At 38.3% G+C, this 3,629-nt stretch overlaps 1 protein-coding gene across 3 annotated transcripts; it reads left to right on the forward strand.

The window, feature by feature from the left end:
* The first annotated feature begins 20 nt into the window (after nt 1–20).
* On the forward strand, nt 21–2,092 carry LOC101307530. 3 transcript variants are annotated; one of them, XM_004306443.1, is made up of 4 exons: nt 57–168; nt 539–815; nt 1,277–1,384; nt 1,526–2,092. In XM_004306443.1, the coding sequence occupies exons 2-4, from the start codon at nt 729–731 to the stop codon at nt 1,682–1,684; spliced, it is 354 nt and encodes a 117-aa protein (XP_004306491.1). In that variant the 5' UTR covers nt 57–168; nt 539–728; the 3' UTR covers nt 1,685–2,092. The 3 variants fall into 3 exon arrangements, with proteins under 3 accessions (XP_004306492.1, XP_004306491.1, XP_004306490.1); XM_004306444.1 differs by lacking the exon at nt 539–815 and having other exon boundaries at nt 21–168; nt 1,526–1,844; XM_004306442.1 differs by having other exon boundaries at nt 57–1,384.
* Nucleotides 2,093–3,629: the final 1,537 nt, after the last annotated feature.

The following is a 3,629-nucleotide window of genomic DNA, read 5'->3' on the forward strand; positions in this document are numbered from 1 at the left end:
CGACGTTCACATGGACTCGAGAACAAAAGCAATTTTTTCTTTTCTTTTTTGTGAATGTAGAACAAAAGCAACTAAACATTAACGAAAAGAGGAAAAAAGGGGGAAATGGCAGAGGAAGGGAAGCCAGATGCGCAATTGTTCCAGCTGCTCTCCGGTCTCCTCCACCAGGTTCTATCTACCTCCTATTTCATACGATTCTTCCTGATTTATTCAGCTATCCCAATTATGAGGTTGACACTCATCTGGGTGTGCTTGCTTTCTTGAAATTCATGATCTGGGTCTTCTACTAATGTGTTCTTCAAGCCATTTTAGGTTGATTGAGAGAAAGTAGAACCTTTATACCTGTTCATAGCCGATATATATAGTTTTAAATGGTTCTTGAGACAGTAATAGGTCTTCTTATATGTTTATGAAGAAACATGCTCATGCCTGTCTACACTGGTATACAAATGTCATGTTCTTTGATGCACATCTCTTCGGAGCCACGTTCTAAATATTTTTAATTTTTTGGTTCCTGTTGTGCGTATTTTTGCGGCAGAGAATGTCAAGGGTGATGTTCTGTTCCTCAAGCATGTTTTGATTTGTTTCATTGCAAATGATGAGACGCTCAGGTCCTACAGAGAAAGTTATGATCATGCATTTGAAAATGAAACCGAGGTTCATTGCCTTTTTCTATAGGAGTTTGAGACGCAGGTAGGAGGGACTGACTGGCCTAGCTTTCTATTCTAATGGACATATATGGATCGTGTCGCGGTTGGAGCAGAACTAGTGAACTACCATTGCTGGGAATATGCATTTTGTTGATATGCTTGCTGGTGCGTAAGGTCACTGAAGCCCACAACAATTTTTCATGGTTTTTACACCCCAACCCTGTTGTCTAACCCCTAAAACATGACAAATATCTGGTATTACTTCATGATATTTAGACCAGTGTTATTTACCATGGCGTGTATCTGTCAGTGGCAGAATGATGGTCATTTGTAATCGTATAATGTGAAACACTGTGATGAAATTTTGCGATTAGTAGCAAAAACAAAACAAGTTGTAGACAGCTTTTTGGGTAGCAGTCAGATGTTCAATCAGAAGAGTAACATTTTCGAACACCTTGCTCTGAAGATTGTGTTTGTGTATGTCTTTTTGTTTAAGTTCAATCCCACCGATGGATCTGTTTTGGTCGGCATTGCTGTTTTCAACCTGCCCTGAACGTTCTCCTATTATTCCTTCCCTGATAAGAACTTTCCCCAAAATTAACTTGTTAACAAATTCTATGATGCAGGTGGAAGCATTGACCAATCAAGAAGAAGTCGAATTGCGATCAAAAATTGAAGCCCTTGGATTAGAGGTTACCAAAGTTCCCTCAAAGTCAAGTCAGCATCTTGATGAGGTAGTTTTAAGTCCAAGGACATTATTCTTATGATAAATTATACATGTTAAGTGACGATACATGACAATACATTTCTATATTCTCTATTTATGATTTATGGATAAGCATTCGAACGTCTTTGCCTGCATTCTATATGTACAGCTGGAAATAGCCAAGGAATTGGATAAGTTATCGGCAAAGCTGGATGATGTAGATGAAATGATATCTTCTGCAATGGCTTCAGATCCCCAGGTCAAGTCACTATTGAGCGGTACTGCTGATGTATGGATGCCGGTCATTACAGCTAGTGCTGAGGAATGACGAACTTTCACAGCATCAATTGCAGATGATAATCCAGAACCAAAAGGGAAAAGTCTCACTTAGTTGTCGAGTTGTATTATATATATAAGAAATTCAGGATATTGCTTTTACATGTTTGTTTAATCCACCAAATAAGAAAAATACAGTCTTCTTTATCCCCTAATGGTTGTAAAATGTGACTTGTCTTTGCATACAATCCAGCGGAGTAGGGCTGATAGTGGACTGGAAATCCATTGATGGATGATGCTCATCTGACCAAGCTGTGTTACATAAACACACAGCAGCGGAAATTAAATTCATAACCTCTTCCATGTCCCAGAAAGACAAGTGTACGTATGGCATGGATGTGGGGTGAACGCCAATACTTATCCAGAATTCATGGCATAGAACTCATTATAAACCTGGTAGCCATGACATCTTTCACACCTTTGAAGGCTGCAGCAACATGTTGGGTGTGTAGAAGCCAACGTCTCGATGTCAGGATGTTTGGAAGTACTAGCATTGAGGGTCGAAATTACCTCTGTGCACATCTTTTCAATGAAGCGAGGACTTTAACTAACAATTTTATGAGTTTAAATTTCAAAGACATATGCAAGGTGTGTGAGTTATTAATAATTATTGTTCAATAGATATAACTAACACCGGCTAAGCTAGTTATAGATCGATGAGATTGAATAAATTGTTCAGTCATAAAGCTTTGTTATATAACCTTTCCAATAAAGAGTGGCGGATAGCAAAAGTTGAAGGACATGAATTGCATTTCCTCCTTGGTTCCAAGTCATTTTCGTTTGTAAAGACTAAAGAGAGATGATAAGTTGGATAACCCAGTTAGCTAAGTCTTTCTTGGCCATACATGTCATGCATGTAATTAAATCGCATAATATCATTGTTTATACTATACTTTTTTGTGTGGTGCCTTTTGATTGCTACTTTCGTGAGCTGATCGACAAACTCTTGTTATTGTTTAACTTTTGATTTTTGATTAATTTCATCAAGTTTGGAAATTAAAGAACTCATCCTGCATAACCTGATATCTAATAAAAGGATTCATTTGGCATTTTTTTAATATCATATCTTGATGACTTCACTTCGATTTTTTAAGATGGCCGGTGACTTCAGTTTGATCTTCTTTGTCATGCATATGAATATTACTTAATTAGTGACATAATGGTCGTTTCGTTTTAAAACAAAGAAACTAAAAAAGACATGCATTTCCTTGCAATTTCCCTTGCTTGCTGTTTGGTAGCTTGTATATATTAGAGTCACCATCTTGTTTGGCAGGCATGATTAAAGTAAGTTTTAAGTGGAGACTTTTCATGTGTGATATATATGACATGCGAACTAGTTTGAGTTTGTCGTAAACGACCAAAAAAAAAAAATTTGAGTTTCCTCTCAAGTCACAACAATGGGCAAGTAGTCAAGTAGTCAAGTACGTACACAGCTAACATCATCAAGTTTTTTTTTGTTTTTATTTTTAGAGTTCGATCAAATGATTTCCACTATCAAAAGATAGTCGTAAATATGTAATTAATGGGAAAATATTATACGCGCGGCAGGGGTAGGTTGGGAGGTTGTCACAGCATGAGATACATGTATGATGACAATCCAGATGCATTGCCGATTTGCATGAAAGAAGAAAAAGGAGAGAGGAGGGGAGGGTGGTCCAGATGTCACACAGTTTTGGCTTCCAGAGGAGGTCAGGAGGATATTTCATAGGTCGGTCGCACTCACAGTAACTCAGTCAGACCCACTAGTGACCTGATTCTATGTCAGCAGAAGAAGAAGGGGTTGGCCAATTGAAACCCGAAAGAAAAGGAAAAGATTTTGTGATTGGCCAGTTGCTGCTTTTGCAAATAGTGATGGAAGTGTGACTCCCCCCCCCCCGGTGTACTGTTGTGTGCAGTGTGCAGTGCATGTGCATCATTCCATTGCATCTCTCTCTCTC

Source organism: Fragaria vesca, linkage group LG7 (assembly GCF_000184155.1).
Source record: "Fragaria vesca subsp. vesca linkage group LG7, FraVesHawaii_1.0, whole genome shotgun sequence".
Taxonomy (NCBI): domain Eukaryota; kingdom Viridiplantae; phylum Streptophyta; class Magnoliopsida; order Rosales; family Rosaceae; genus Fragaria; species Fragaria vesca.